General features: G+C 44.6%; 1 protein-coding gene across 2 annotated transcripts in view; it reads right to left on the bottom strand.

Moving 5' to 3' along the window:
• The window catches only part of Plod (procollagen lysyl hydroxylase), a 152,119-nt gene that overhangs the window by 119,002 nt on the left and 18,885 nt on the right, over positions 1-14,232 (bottom strand). For both annotated transcript variants that reach the window (XM_077677024.1, XM_077677025.1), the window contains 4 exons: positions 12,557-12,654; positions 10,876-10,974; positions 10,678-10,809; positions 6,153-6,274 (listed from right to left, as the gene is read on the bottom strand). In XM_077677024.1, the coding sequence (XP_077533150.1) occupies positions 6,153-6,274; positions 10,678-10,809; positions 10,876-10,974; positions 12,557-12,654 (451 nt within the window). The remainder of the gene's footprint in view (positions 1-6,152; positions 6,275-10,677; positions 10,810-10,875; positions 10,975-12,556; positions 12,655-14,232) is intronic.

The following is a 14,232-nucleotide window of genomic DNA, read 5'->3' on the forward strand; positions in this document are numbered from 1 at the left end:
GGCTAAACATGCAGCTGGAGAACCGGTCGGACCCCGCTGGGCGTACTTTTCCTAAGGTGGCCGTGTGCGCAAAGAGATTGTGCACAGGCTTGCTCCTCAGCTGCTGGCTGCTCCCTCGCCAGCTGCAATGCCACTTCAGCCTCACCATAATGAGCCCGCTTTTAAAGCGAAAGTTTTCTTAACCGGACCGATGGCGTCCTGTCAAAAAAACTAATGCATTTCCTCACTGACCGGTTGGCAGATCGAAAAGCTCTCATAACAAATTAAAGCCGTTCCACTCAATGTGAAAGCTGTTGGAAGTGCAGAGCAGTGATTTGCTATAATGGGCTGCAGCGCCGTTGTCCGCTCCCTCCTACTAACCAATGGAAGTCAAATTTCTTGCCTTCGCTGTGCTCATGAGCCCCCTGCTTGAAAACTGCACCAGTGGGAGTTCTGTTCTTTTTGTGCTTGTTTTTCCTCCCGCATGTGCCGGCATTGCACTGCCACTTTTTTTCGCTTACTATCGTAGAAACCACCCTAACGAGCATTCCTAACTACCTGAACGTGGGCACTGCCGGTTAATTACGTATATTTTGCCTCAAATGTACCTAGTTTTCTTTGCACTAAACAACGGAGAGATGTATGACAGGCGCCAGCGGTTCACGAGTTTCGAATGCTTATGACTACATAAACCACTTGGCTTTCGAAACCTTTGAGTTACGTCACGATGACAGCCGGTACGACGGAACACCTGGGGCTCTACTTGGATCCAGCGAGCAAGCTATGACGACAAGGCGAGCCCCTAAGGTGCTCTGAACTTAAAAAATAAAACAGGGTCCTAGCACCTCCATATTTTGATACAAGTTGACATGTTGTTCCTGGAGAAATGCCTTCCCAGAAACGCAGTCATGTTTGGAGGTGAAGCCGACCTTTAGGGTGTCCGTGTAAGCTGGCTTTCCCACATTGCCTGTTCTGCAGAGAAGCACGGCCATCCGTGGAGGAAGTATTATTACAGAGAGCGGCTCAAACTCTTGTGTTATTGAAAGTATCCAGAAACAAATTACGTGACAATTACCCCCTAAGACAACTCTACAAGCGTGAAACTGGGTTTCTATTGTGTTAGAACGGTCAGTTGAAAATTGAAAAAAAAAGATCCGTTCTCGAAAGACAATGCATGCATCCATCATGAAGAAGGAGTGCAGTAATTTACCTTTATCTCATAAATCATGTATCAGTATACATTTAGATCGTTCCTAGATATGTTCACTTAGTGCATGGAAAAATCATCACTTTTGCGCTTCTCTCAAATTTCTTTAGGAAGGGGTGGTAGATTTTTTAGGTTTCAAAATCGACGATTTTTTCTGGTCGGTTGTGGCGTGCATGTGCATTATTTCGGCTGTCGTATTTTGCACCTTGCAGTCTTTTCAGTGTTTTCAAGGGGTCAAAATTTCCACTGCAGTTGCCCTTGATCTGTGTAAACAAACACCGTATGCAGCCAAACCTGAATATGTCAAACCCGTTTTGATCGAATTATCCTGTACATCGAACTGTTTCTGGTCACGGTATATTTGCAGTGAGAATATATAGTGCAAAAATTAAGCCTATATCAAACAAAAATACCAGCAACTCCTGATATATCGAATGCCAAATGCTGCAGAAGTGCCCTCCACATTGGCTTTCCCTCACGGCGGAGGAGAAATTCCGCCGGCACACCCCTGAAAGTGGTTTAGTCCAGCCATTCATGGGCAGCGGGCGGCTTTTTCCCCTGTTTTCTCGCTCTTTATATCATGACTGCACCACTGTGCCGTGTAGGGGGCAAGCTATCGACACCCCCATGCAAAAAATGATCCTGGCCTGCCCACCATGCTTTTTTTGTTGTTGTTCATTGTGTTTGCATCGTTCGCACTTTGTGGGCTTTCTTCTGGGGTGGTATTCTGACCTTGTCCATTTTGAAAATTCCCTTGTGTGTCCATTTCGTCGTGACATACACCCGGTTGCAGGCAGGCTTTGGGTTGACTTTTGCACAACTGTTCTTGCAAAAACATTTTAAACAACTAAACCTCTTTTAAACTATCTTTTATGAGTTTATCCAAACATATTTTGGAAACCCAAACATGATAAGATTTTTCTATGATGAAGCTGGAAGTTTTCACCACAAGGGGATGGATTCCGAACATGGCAGCTGAATAGCCAGCTGTTTCCTGTGGAAGTAAAGCGTAAACAATGCTACGGCTCCTCATTTTTTTGCATGCTTGGACCACGATTTTTATATCCACGGCAATGACCGTGTATCAAGATAATAACCCTCTGTTACATACTTCGGCACAGACACACTTGCGGCATGCTGACGCGAGGTTTTCCAAGAGCCAAGAATGGTTCGTTACGGTGTTGGCATTTCTGTGGTACTATCCGAGTGAAAACGTGTGAGCAGTTGCTATTTTCGTTTCTTAACTACGTGCCTGCTTCGCGTAAAGTCTACAAACGTTAAGCTGGTATATGTATTCGTCAAGTACCAATAAATGTTTATAAAGTTCATTTCGAGTGCTTAAGTAATTTTGGTCGTCTGCTTGACAGATATCAAACTTGCAGACGATAGTTTATTTCACTACATGATGGCCACGGCATAAATGCATTGGCTTGTAGAGGGCTGCGACAGCGATATCGTTTTTTCGCAACCGACACTTACTGAAAGCCACCGAGAGTGAAGAAACGTCGGGCGCATATCACTTAGTCCTACACACTGAGCCCACGGTGCCACTGGACAAGTTTGTCTCGAAGCTTGTTGCACAGCCACTGAGAGGCAGAATGCTGCTGCAGGCATTTTGAACGGGCTAATATTACTTCTTGCCCTCCGGTTCCGCCGGCGAGCCAACAACAAGGTGATAACCAGTACGTTCACATTAGAACTGCCAAAATCGTCAGCTCCGAGAACCCACGGTTCAACGTGCTGATCCGCCGTGCTTGCGTTGTGTCACATCCAGTTGTTCGTTTATAGCCAATCAGGGCTCGCTCAAAACGTTTACTTTTGAAATGGACACGAAACAGACAAAGCTTTAAAACACTGCCCCTGAAATGTAGTTGTGGTGGCTAGCACTAGTGTCACTAAATATAGGCTTATTAGATGGCACAAAGCGACTGAATTTGCCTTTCGCCGTGAAGCTGGCAATCATAAATTGATTGAGTCGACCACGGGGAAAAGTTGGGCGTCCCTGCAGCACACGAGATTCACAAGAGCCCCCTCAGCATGATCGGCAGGGAGCTTAGATTAGCCTTCTCGAAATAGGTTCTGGGCAGATGTTACTGAAGAAACTGCCCGAAATTGCTTCAAATCCGCCACTTGTACGTGCCAGTGATGACTTCGAAAATACTAAGGAGTGCAGCGAAGCCACCGCCGGTGTTGCCAAAGTGCGGAGTGAGCTGTAGGCATTTCCCCACGCCATTGTCGGATCAACGGCGGCAAGTCTGTGTGTGGATGATGGTGTCATTTGTAATACCACATTACCAACATCATACCAAACGCAAGCGAAAGCGGGTGCAACGAGGAAAGCAACGACGATCCTTTGCTCACAACCTCTGAGGTGATTGGTGCAGTCGATTGGTGCAGGTGATTGGTGCAGTGATTGGTGGTCCGGCGCTTCTTCCTGAAGGTGAAAGGTTGCGGCCTCAGCTGCTCTGACTCTTTAGACAGTGTGAAGGAGTGCATAGTGCCTCAGGCAACTAGGTTGTTCAAGCAAATGATACAGAGCTATTTCATGCAAGAGCAAGGCATTTTCATCAATAAAGTGTTTTTATAAATAATATGTGCTTCTATGACATCCAGTTCCTTAGCAAACTTATATCGAACTATCCCCTATATCAAACTGATAGGTGTTATTTTGCGAGTTCAATGTATAACCAGGTTTGACTGCATTCCCAAGAACTGAGGAACAGTCTATATTGAGGAGAGGTTATTAAACAATGAATGACATTCATGTCATTAATCAGGTAATAAAAGAATCTACAAAGCAGAATACCGTATAATGCGGAATATAGGTCGAGGCGGAATATAGGTCGACCCCCTTATCTTGTAGCCGAAAAATGCAAAAAAAAAATAATTAGGTACCAAACATTGTTTTATTGAGACTATAACTTGTTTCGTCTCAGATTACTCATTTCAAACTGTCTGAAGTATCGTCGGACGACTGCTTATGGCTCGCTGTCGCCGACACAGCAGGTCGTCCTCGGTGCAGTCCAGGGAATTGCTTATGCAGCACTTAAACACTCGCAAGACCATGTCATCGTGAAGCGAGCGCAATTGGGACACTTGTGTGCAGACCGTAGCGACAGCCAGTCTGTGCAGGCGGTCAGCAAACATCTTGGGGTATCCATTCGTAGAGACATCGCATGACGCTAGCGGACAAAATTTGCCCCTTTGTACAGCAGCACAGGTGCACAGAGCAGCGCCCATGAAGCGAGGTCGGCCGAGCGTTGCATACGGAGAGCTGCCCCTTCAGCTAACGCCGCTAGCAACACTTCTTGGTGATACCGAACTGGCGCAAGGCAGACGCGTCATTGGCCTGGGAAAATCCCCACCCTTTCTTTAAATGCTGCTGTGAACTGGCACCCAAGTGCCTAAACTCATTTTGAGCAAGAAGAAAATAGCATGCACACACTCGCCGACAGCGAGAGAAATGGCGTCTTGTCCGATTGATGGTGGTGGCGATGGTGCCTTTGGGGTTTGGATGGGCTCGATGGGCTGCCCGGTCGCCAGATGACAACTGCCAAATGACTGCAATATAGGTCGAGGGGTGACTTTTCGGCAAATTTTTCTGTAAAAAATCTTGACCTATATTCCGCATTATACGGTAAATTCCTTTACAAGGCATTTATAGATTACAAAAAGTTTGATGCAGTGGACCCTGCTGCAGTACAGGAAACCTTGTGCGATGAAAGAATAGAGGAGATTAACAAAGCGCTCTTGGAGGACAGTTATGAGGTACATATGGGCCTGATAATCCCCCATAAAGAAGAGTGGGAAGTTTCCTATCATGAAGGGCATGAGATAAGGGGACACTATCTCTCTCCTAAAAATCGCTTAGAGCCCGTCTGCAGGAGTCAGAAGGTGATTGGAAGCATTTAGGAAGCTTGACTGGGAGAAGTCAGAGATAATACAACCAAATGGAAAATGTTTGAGCCCACTTAAAGGGGACGACTGGTCTTGAGGATATTTTTGTTATTCTTTACCCTTTGTGCTTGATATTTACACAGTAGGTGTATTTTAATATCCCGAGCACAAATATGCAGTCCATTTTCATCTATGCAGCATAAAATCAGAGTTGTGTGACATGATATGCCGTTTCATTTCAGGCAGTTTTCTCATTATTTACCTATGAATTACTCGAATATTTCTTATCCCCTTGTGCTCTAGAAGAACCAGGGAGTGCAACTATACCCCAGCAGTAATTTTACCATAGTCCCTGCAAACACTCTAAACTTGATAAATGTCAGGTGATGAATTAACAATGTTTTCGTAAAAGCGACAGCATAAATTCTTGTGCTAGCAAAGAGAAATTCTATATTGTTGTGGTTTTATTGCCCTGTTCAGTTCATAAGCTCTCGAAGGCAGCAAGAATGATGTAAATCTGACCAGTACATCCCAAGATCCTGTACCCGACAGTTCAACTCATCGGAAAAAAATTGTTTCCGAGAAAACGAGGCACGAAGTTTGGAAGCATAAGCAAAAATGGTCATTCAGGCGACTTCAAAGGACGACAGCTTTGTAAATACTTATGGTGCAGCTATAAAATTTTGCACGCACATTCTTTAGCGCCTGTAGATGCAAATAAAATAATACAGAAAACTGATTTTTTGGCAAATTTTCAGTCCTCAAGACCAGTGCCCCCCCTTAAAATGTGCAGGTGCAACTCCTTCCATGATTATGGACAGCACCCGTGAAGGATGTCTCAGGAACTAAACTCGAAAATCTTAATTTCGACCTTTTTATGTTCACACAACGGTCGAGGTTGCGAGAACAAAATTGTGGCAACAGGCTTTAGAGTGCTGAGAACCACTTTTAACAGCAGACTACAATTATAAGTGCCAAGAAACAACGACACTGTGCATATGGATTGCCACCCCTTACTGGTCTCTTAGTTTGGAAATAAGCCGAGGAGAGAAAACAATGAGCAACTCACAGGGCGAGGTTACGTGCGTGCCACTCTTTCTTGGCCTCGAACACATCCAGGTACTTGACGGAGCGGTACGACGGTCCTTGTTCCTCCACAAATTTGTTCACCTCGGCTTCGTGAAACTCCACCTGGGGACAAGACGGATAGCAAAAACTACGAGTTGAGGGTTCACACACGATTGATTTGCTTGACTCATTGATTGTAGCATTTAATGTGCTAACACAACGCAGGCGATGAGGCGTGCCGTAGTGGAAGGCTCTGGATTAATTTTGACCACCTGGGGATCTGTAACGTGCGCCGAAATCGCGTACACACAGGTGTTTTTGCTTTTTTCCTCCACCAGGAAAGTGGCCGCCATGGCCAGGAATTGAACCCGCATCCTCAAGCTCAGTAGCACAATGCCTTAGCCACTGAGCCACCGCAGCGGGTGAGGTTTACACACGAATGCAATGCATTAGATCAACATGGCGGAAAAGTTGTCCCTTTCGCTTATGAGGCAAGTTTTAGCAGCGGTAGGCCAGTGGGCAGCAGGCAACTGACTTTAGACACTAACTATAGGCTGATACTAGGAGTGCACGAAATCATGAAGAAAAAGGGCAACGGCAATAAGTATTGTGCCCCCCAACATCACAGACTAAAACTGGTAACGCTGAGATAAAAGTTTTGTTGTTAGAGACATCTTGATGCAACAACCTTACCATTCTACGAGCAAATTATGGCCTAGCTCAAGCTCCATCATCTATGCCAAACAACCAAAAGACCTAAGTGAACTTATTCAACCAAGGTTTGAATCTACTAATGAAGTCCCATCATCGAGTAACTTCATATTTGAGGTGTTGAACTGCACAAAAACTGGTGCAGGCCGATGCAATTAATTGCAGCGCACGTTCATGCAGTCAGTTTCACCAATCACTGAGTCGATCATCATTTAGCTTCTCAGTAGATATATAACACTGAAAAGTTGGGTAACAATTGGCTCAAATGCCCACGTGATAGAAGTGCACCTAGCAGGCACAGTGCTTGAAAGGTAACCACAATCCGTTAGAACGACCAATTATCATTCTATTGACACAATGTCTGGTTCGTAGCACAGAAAAACAGGATTGCATGCCTAGGGCTAATAAGATCTCTTGCTTCTCAATAGTACCGTTAGCTCCTCAAGGCCTCACATGTCTCAAATCAAGATGCATCAAAACTGACACCACAGCACCCAGGTAACTGCAGCAGAGGACAAGTCACTATTAAAGTCTGTTAAGCTTCCTTTGTGTTCCATCCCAAATCTACTCAGCCTGTCAGAACTTACATTTAAGGGGGGGAACATGGCTCTCAAAACAATTTTTAAATTGTCAAGTAAACTCTGTGAAACTTGTCAGTCTTGCTGCTTTTTTTCCACTGATTTAAAATCTGCCATTGTTTTTTGAGTTAGTCAATCAGTTCCCAGGATAATTAGAGACAATCAGTCATTTTTGGAGGAACAATAGACAAAAACAGTGTTAGCCATAAAACTGTGATCTTTATATTCTCCGACTGAACCCTGGTGAGTGCAATAACAGAATCGGTTTTTAGATGCACCACTTGGAACTAATTTTACAGCTCATTAAACTTTGGTGCTTGAAATGGGCATTCGAAATGGTTTCTTGCCATTGTTGCCACCAAGGTTTCATGAGCTGTAAAATTAGTTCCAAGTGGTGCATCAAAAAACCAATTCTCTTTGCACTCACCAGGGTTCATATAATTAGAGAATATAAAGATTACAGTTTTATGCCTAACACTGTTTTTGTCTATTGTTCCTCCAAAGATCGCTAATTATCTCTAATTATCTTGGGAACTAATTGACTGACTCATAAACTAATGGCATATTTGAAATCAGTGAAAAAAAAATCAGCAAGACTAACAAGTTTCACAGAGTTTACTTGACAATTAAAGGAAGCCATTTTGAGAGCAGTGTTTCCACTTAGTGGGACCTAAATTTGCTGAATGTTCAGTTTACAAAATTAAACAATCCTCAGCTTGCTTGTTTGGTTTCCACTGCTGTTTGAATTTCCAACAATCGGGATTACTGCTGTGATGGCAATCTCATTTCTAAGAAAATGTATGTTTAACAAGAATCATGAATGAATTCCAAATTCGCATTTCAAGGGGGACTCACCCGACCACATTCCCATATGGGACTTGCTAACTCATGACCCATGGGCTTGAAAAGCATCGTGTACCGACAAAAAAAAGTTTTACAGATACATGAAAATGTCTCTAACGACCTAGTTAGCTTATTTTAGAAATATGTTATTTCTTTACTGAAATCAAAAGGAAACAAGAAACACATTTTGGTTTACGTAATTTGCCTAAGATGGCGCTACCTGTCTAGTGAGCAAGAGTTTTATTTCTTGATTTCAGTACAGGAGTGACACATTTCCAAAATAAGCAAACTAGACCGCTCAGAGCATTTTTTATGTATCTGTAAACCTTTTCGTGTTGGTGCTAGATGGTTTTTAAGCCCGTGGGTCATAAAGTAGTACCGTATTTTCGCGCGTATAACCCGCACCAAAAATGGGAAAATTTTAGGGGTGAAGTAGAGGTGCGGATTATATGCGAGGTATTTCCTTTGGTGCAGTTTCACTGCAATGCGCGTGGGCCGTGACGCACCTACAAGCAGTAGTAGTGACTAAGCCACTGTTATCCCACTGACAGTGCTTATTTTGCCCGCACAGCTCAACAATATACCAACCTAAAAACATGTGTGCGGCAGGTCATCTAGTTACGTGGTCAGCTAGGTAAGTTCTTTTGCATAAACAAATGTGTAATGTTGCTTGAGTAGTAGCTTTGGTCCATCCTTTTACGTATAAAATATGCGGGAAATACGCGGAGATATATTTTTTATTCGTCGACAGAAAGTGGGGGTGCAGGTTACATGCAGGGGCGGGTTATACGCACTAAAATACAGTAAGTCCCATAGGAAAGTTAACAGGCTAGTCCCCCTTTTTAACATCGTAATCTGGTGCAAGGTGGGGCTCCAAGCTAACGCTAGACCTTATGGTACTGTGTACTACATTTTTTCACAATTCTTTGTTTCCTTTGATAAAAAAAGTCTTCTCAAGCTTCACCACCATACTTATTGCAAAGTTGGTGGTACATCCAAAAAAGTTAATTATTTAAAGTTACACAATATTGCGTACGCTAGCAGTAACATGAGAGGCAGGGACAAAGAAGCACACTATGGAAGCCTGAGTAAGCCTGGCACTGAGACTGGAGCAGGTCGATGATAGTAAACAAATAAATTAGCCCACACACCCACCAACCAAGCAAACCAGCTTTACACGATTCTGAGAAATGTAACCTCATAATGACACAGCGGCATTCAGTAATGGCATGTAAAAGAAAACTCATACGTGATGAGCCAACACCTACAAGTCAAAGTTGTTTGGGGACCCTTTTTTTATGTAATGTGCTTGTGGAGCCCTTAAAAGAGATTAGTGATGGCAGTGGTAGGCACGGTGGCAAAGAGGGTGGTTGAACTTACACTCGACCATTTTGCTCCCTGGCACTCTCAAAAATATGGTGTGCGCCGGCCCCTCCTAGCCTCCCCTCAACAGACCATGCTCCAAAACGTTCACCCCCCATTGTTGGTTTCTATCATTTTTTATCAGCAATTGATAATTCTTCCAATTCGTAATTCACCCCATTCTCATCAAACCAAGGCAAGAGCCCTACATGTATAGCTCGATAAGTGTCTTGCTTTTGAGAAACCCCTTAAATCCCCAGCTGAGGCACCCTAGCACGTCCTGGCTTTTCTGCATCCTTGCTTTGAAGTAGTACTGACACGAAATTGTCGTGTTACGTCTTTTTCGCTGCTATGGCACTAATCTTAGCAAGGTGCCTTGAGCCCATTCATCATAGAATGGCACATTAGACAGTCGATTGCAGCGTATAAATAATCATTTACAACCTCATTTACCTATTCGTTTCAGTTTCGGTTACAAAACGAACACTGAGGCAGCCGCCATGACAGGACAGGACTCGTGATGTCACCGTTCTTGTTGCACCACTGCTGGTGTGGACACGTGTGCATCCAGACCGGTCGCGATTTCCCCCATCTCCATGTGCCCGGGCAGCATGATGTCAATCTTAAAACCATGACGTGATACACACGGTGGAATACACCGACCGCAGCCAGTGCGTTGGCCACGTCATGGGAGCCCTCCCGTCAGCAGTTTGGGGCCAGGGGCCATGCCAGGAGCAGATGGCATTACGCGGATGCTGATGTTGAAAGGGTATTCGTTCTGAGCTTTCATGTGCACAAAAAGATTTAAATAAATTTAAAATATGATATACTGAAGAGTATATCATATCAGTTACTGTTAAACATTGCTGGGAGATACCTCCATATACAAAGGAATCCTTTAACATAGTTACCTCAGCATTGAAATTCTGTACCAGTACTCCTCTAATCGCCCCAATTCCTGTCACAGTGACCTCCTGTTCCTATTCTGTGACACTACTACGACACAGGGGTGCGCTTGCCCACAACACTTACAGTGTTGTGCACGAACAGGTGGATCTTGTCCCTGGGGTAGTTGAGCCTGTACAGCTTCATCAGGGCCTCCCGCAGAAACGGCACGGGCTGCTCCACAAAGACGGCGAGCAGGACCCTGGGCAATTCCGCCGCCTGCAAACAGCAGGAACAGCCTTTACTCCGCGGCTCCCGCAAGGGATGCCAGGTGGCAACGCTAACCTCCTTGTCGGAAAGGCTGAAGGTGTCGAAGCAGACGCGACAGCCAGCCATGTCGTTCCAGGCCTTGGCAATGTAGTTTCCCAAGTTGTTCAGGGTGATCTGTGGGCCAAGGAGAAACAGACAATTAGGTTAGGTAAATCCAGAGGAATGGCGATTTCAAATTTGCAGCTTAATGTGCGTTAAACAGCAAGTGCACTTCAATGAAGCCCATCACAGTGCAGGACTCTAGGGCAGCGGTTCTCAAGCATGTTGGTCCCAGGGAACCCTGATAAGTTCCGTTAAGTGCCAAGGAACCCCCTCCCCCCCCCCCCCCTTCCACCATTTTTCATTCCGTTCATGCTACATTAACGTGCAATAAATTCAAAAGCAAGGAAGGGTATCGTTTTTTTTTTTTGCCGTCAACTTTACGCGAATGCGTACATTAGCGGCACCTATCTCCAAACAGGAGAAATGCGTATGGGGGTAATATAAGGCCGAGATTCAAGTGCAATAGTTTAACCACGTGGCCCATTTTCGGAGTCTGGCTGGCTACAAGCTGCTGGCGAGATTTATTGCGCAGCTCGCGCGTTTCTGTTATGCGCCGAGATGTGCTTACTGACAGTCGGGCGTGAGTAATGGAGGTTCCTTAGATCGATCGCACCTCAAGTTCACCATATAATACTTTGCGACTGCGGAACCAGGGAAAATTTATCAGTGGCTCGCGGAACCCTGAGGAGGGGCCTGGGGAACCCACTTTGAGAAACCATGCTCTAGGGTAATTTAAGTGCATGGGGTTAAACATCTACAGTTGAACCTCATTATAACAAACACTGATATAGCGAATTATCGGCCATAGCGAACTAAATACGGACTTTGGTTGGTCACACTTTATATCAATGACAGTTATTCTTTTCTAACGAAACTGAAACCGTGAGAGCTGCGCGATATCGGATATAACAAAGAAATATTTGACCAGGAGGCTGAGCAGCTAATTGGAAACCCCTTCCTTAGTCCTAAACTGCAGTAGTATAAAGGCCCTTTTGTTCGTGGACACTGTGGAAAACTTCATCCTGTTCAGTGCTGTGAGTATCCACCAGACGAAGATCACATCCCTCATCAAATAAATAAGGACGCAGTCCCGTTTAGTCGAGTGAACTCTGTTCTGTTCTAATTTCACGTACTCATGTTCCGGTTCATTGAGCTCGAAATGCAAAAATGAGAAAGGTAAGGGTTACTTTGTGTATAGTGGGTTCGAAGCCCCAAAAAATGCATTCTTGTATCAAGTATTTTTGCGCGACCCAGATTTCCGATCTGTTATAGCCAATTTTTACCTCTACCGTTATAACTAACATCGGTTATAACGAGCTAATTCGCTGTCCCGATACTACTTTATTATAGCGAAGTTCGACTGTACCGGATTTATTATACACGGGGCCTCATTGTATACCACGCCCACAAAAAATAGAGGTCTTTCTTGTTTTCCAGCCACACTTCACCTATGCATAGAAAATTGTTTCTAAGCATAATTAAGGTACAAAAAAAATTACTCCCTGAAGTAAGCAGGGAAAAAGTAATGTTTCTTTAACATATTTAATAGAGCTGCACGACATTCGGGGGCCCAGAACGTTGGTAGAAGATGCGCAACCTAAACATCAGACGTAGTCAGTTGGTCGTTAAAAAAAAAAACTGGAGGGTTGGATACCTTGCTTGGCCCATTACCATGGATGACCAAGGGTGTAGTTCCATAGGCCGAGTTGTGCACGTACGGCTCAGAGTCAAAGCCCAACAGCTGCACGTCCCCTGCAGGGAAACACGTTCGTTACAACACGCAAACCATCCAGAACTATCTATGAACTAAACTTCTGCAATCTTCCTGCCCCTCTTCACGCCATATTATAGCTTCGCATTTTGCAAAAAAGAAAAATAACAGCACACAACTTTGAAGCACACCGATGAGAAAATCCAGGGCTATCTCCACTAACGTGACCCCAGGGGAGGGGCGAAGCATCCAGTGTATAAGTGTAATCTCGACGCCTTGGCACTTCTGCCAACAGAGGCCAAACCGTTGGGGGTGGCGGTAGACAGCTTTGATGCAAAGGTCTCTCGTCTTTGAAGCATGAAGCTCTCTAGCGTGAGGCGTAAACGAGTGTGCCGGCGTTTATTTTTAGTACACGTTACATTCTGGCGCGAGGCGTAAACGAGTTTCCCGGTGTTGTAGTGCCGTGACTACACGAGACACGATTACGGCAACGACGACAGGAGACGCCAACAGCCCTAGACCCTAAGGGGCTTGCCCCTAAACATATAATTTCCCCCCACTGTTGTGGGGAAACATGTTCAACGAGAGAAATGCCCCAGTGCCAACAATTTTTTTCAGCTGAGCTTTGTACAGCCTTCGGTTCGGAAACCTTGGGACCTCCTCCTGTAAATTCCCCCCAATGTCAATTTCAATACACTCGTGTACTTTTCTGAATGAATTTGAATTTTAATTTGAATTTGAATTTACTTACTGAGGCTGATTTATTAGTAAGCTGAAGCTGGTTAAGTCCCACTTGTTTGGTTTCCTAAGCAGAAAACCAAACAGAACTTCCAAACCTCAGAGAAGCCTCTGCAAAACTCTCTCTGCAACTGAACCTGCCAACCATTGCAGTACACTTGACTGGTCTCTTCCAGCTTCTTAAAGGGATTCCACAGAACACAATTACTGTCCAGGTCACGGAGAAATAGCCATTTAGGGGCTGCGATCCCGGAGTGGTGCAAGTCTGACTGAATGTGTGTGATACGTATGCACCTCGTCTAGCGGTGCTTTAGTTCACTCACTCAAAGGCACTGTTTGCTTGGCTGTAAGTGCATGCACTTGGTAAGCGTGTAGTCAATCAAAACAAGCACCCTGAGAACTCTACTTGCGCTTCGTAGTGTATTCTTCTTATTTTATTTTAAAGTACTAGTAAAACTGAATTGAATTGAACTGATGCAATATCATGTGACCTCATTCATGCGGCATTGTGCACAACTCTGAGCTATTGAGGTATAACTCTGCTCAGCATACACTGCTATATACAGTACAGTAATCCCTCGTTATAACAAAGTCAACGGGACGCCGAAAAATTTCATTATAAGCGGTATTTAGATATAAGCAACCAATCGAGAAAAACTAAAAAGTTGATCTTTAATTGTGCCACAACTGCGAGGAACCAACACGCAATGCATTTAGTGAAGCAAAATTTTTGTTCAGCTGAAAAATGAGGGTGAGTTTTGGCTGTTTAATGTTCTTGCCAGGTGCAAGCAACCCCTGCTCCCATTTGACCAAGCACTGCATGAGGCCAAGGTCGCCGCCCATGCATTCAACTTTATTTCACAGCACGCGTAGGAACTCCC

Source organism: Haemaphysalis longicornis, unplaced genomic scaffold, assembly GCF_048455015.1.
Source record: "Haemaphysalis longicornis isolate Haplotype H1 unplaced genomic scaffold, Haemaphysalis longicornis Haplotype H1 scaffold_7, whole genome shotgun sequence".
In the NCBI taxonomy this organism is placed as follows: Eukaryota; Metazoa; Arthropoda; class Arachnida; order Ixodida; family Ixodidae; genus Haemaphysalis; species Haemaphysalis longicornis.